General features: G+C 59.2%; 1 protein-coding gene across 1 annotated transcript in view; it reads left to right on the top strand.

The window, feature by feature from the left end:
• Positions 1-916, top strand: part of VOLCADRAFT_97267 (uncharacterized protein) — a gene marked incomplete at both ends in the record, with an annotated part of 6,592 nt that overhangs the window by 2,916 nt on the left and 2,760 nt on the right. Inside the window, one exon of the mRNA XM_002956270.1 lies at positions 356-675. Within this exon, the coding sequence (XP_002956316.1) occupies positions 356-675 (320 nt within the window). The remainder of the gene's footprint in view (positions 1-355; positions 676-916) is intronic.

The following is a 916-nucleotide window of genomic DNA, read 5'->3' as shown; positions in this document are numbered from 1 at the left end:
TAGGCAGGTTGGGGTGGGTGGGCGGGGCGCTCGCCCCAGGCATGGCACGGTGGGTGCATGGGCTGCGGCGCGGGCCTGGGCCCCGGCGCCTATGCTGTACTGCAAGTCAGCTGGAAGTTGTTCCGTCCGTCCCTTTCTGCTGCTGCTCTGTACCCGTTCGTTCCCGCATTGGTTGCGTTAATAAGATCCTGCATGCATTTCAACTGGGCGACTGGCCGTACTTACTGACAAGTCCAGCTGCCAAGTTGGCTGGATCACGTGGTGCTAGCAACGAGGGGCTAAGGGCTTGGCGAGAGTCGACGAGAGAGTGAGTGCACGGCTTACCCTTGCCGTGACCCCTCCCCCCCACACACAGTGGCTTTGGCGGACCTTCAGAGGAAGGTCAGCAAGATGGAGTCAGTTATGCCGTTCCTAGTTTCAAAGGTGCTCTTGTGGCGTGACGGCTCCACTGCAACGCACAGCAAGAAGGAGAAAGACTTCAAGACATCTGCACTGAAGTCGCAGCTGCAGTGTGCAGGGGTGAAGGGCTGCCAGCTGCTGGGGGAAGGCATCCCCCCAAACTGCGTCAGCCTTGCGCACCTGTGCAAGCTGTCTTGGGCGGATGGCACATGCCGCCTGCTGGGCTTGTCCAAGGAGGACGTCTCATCACCACGCAACGCGCTGCTGCTGTCCGAGGTATAGACACTCATGCTTGCATTGTCCTCATCCTACATGAATGCAAGCACTGTAGCTCAGGCATGGGCACGTGCGTATGGCATGCAGAGGCGGTTCTCTTGGCCTTGATGCAGTATGCCATCTAGCCTGTGGCGGCTGGCGCTGCCTATGTTCTTGCAGCAGTGTGACCCGCCACATCACGTGTTTCCCTGCAGCCCATCAAGCGCGCCTATAACAACTCGGCTGTTTGCTTCTATGAGGA

Source organism: Volvox carteri (assembly GCF_000143455.1).
Source record: "Volvox carteri f. nagariensis unplaced genomic scaffold VOLCAscaffold_59, whole genome shotgun sequence".
In the NCBI taxonomy this organism is placed as follows: Eukaryota; Viridiplantae; Chlorophyta; class Chlorophyceae; order Chlamydomonadales; family Volvocaceae; genus Volvox; species Volvox carteri.
Note: the sequence above shows the minus strand (reverse complement) of the source record. Positions and strands in the feature narration are given on the sequence as shown.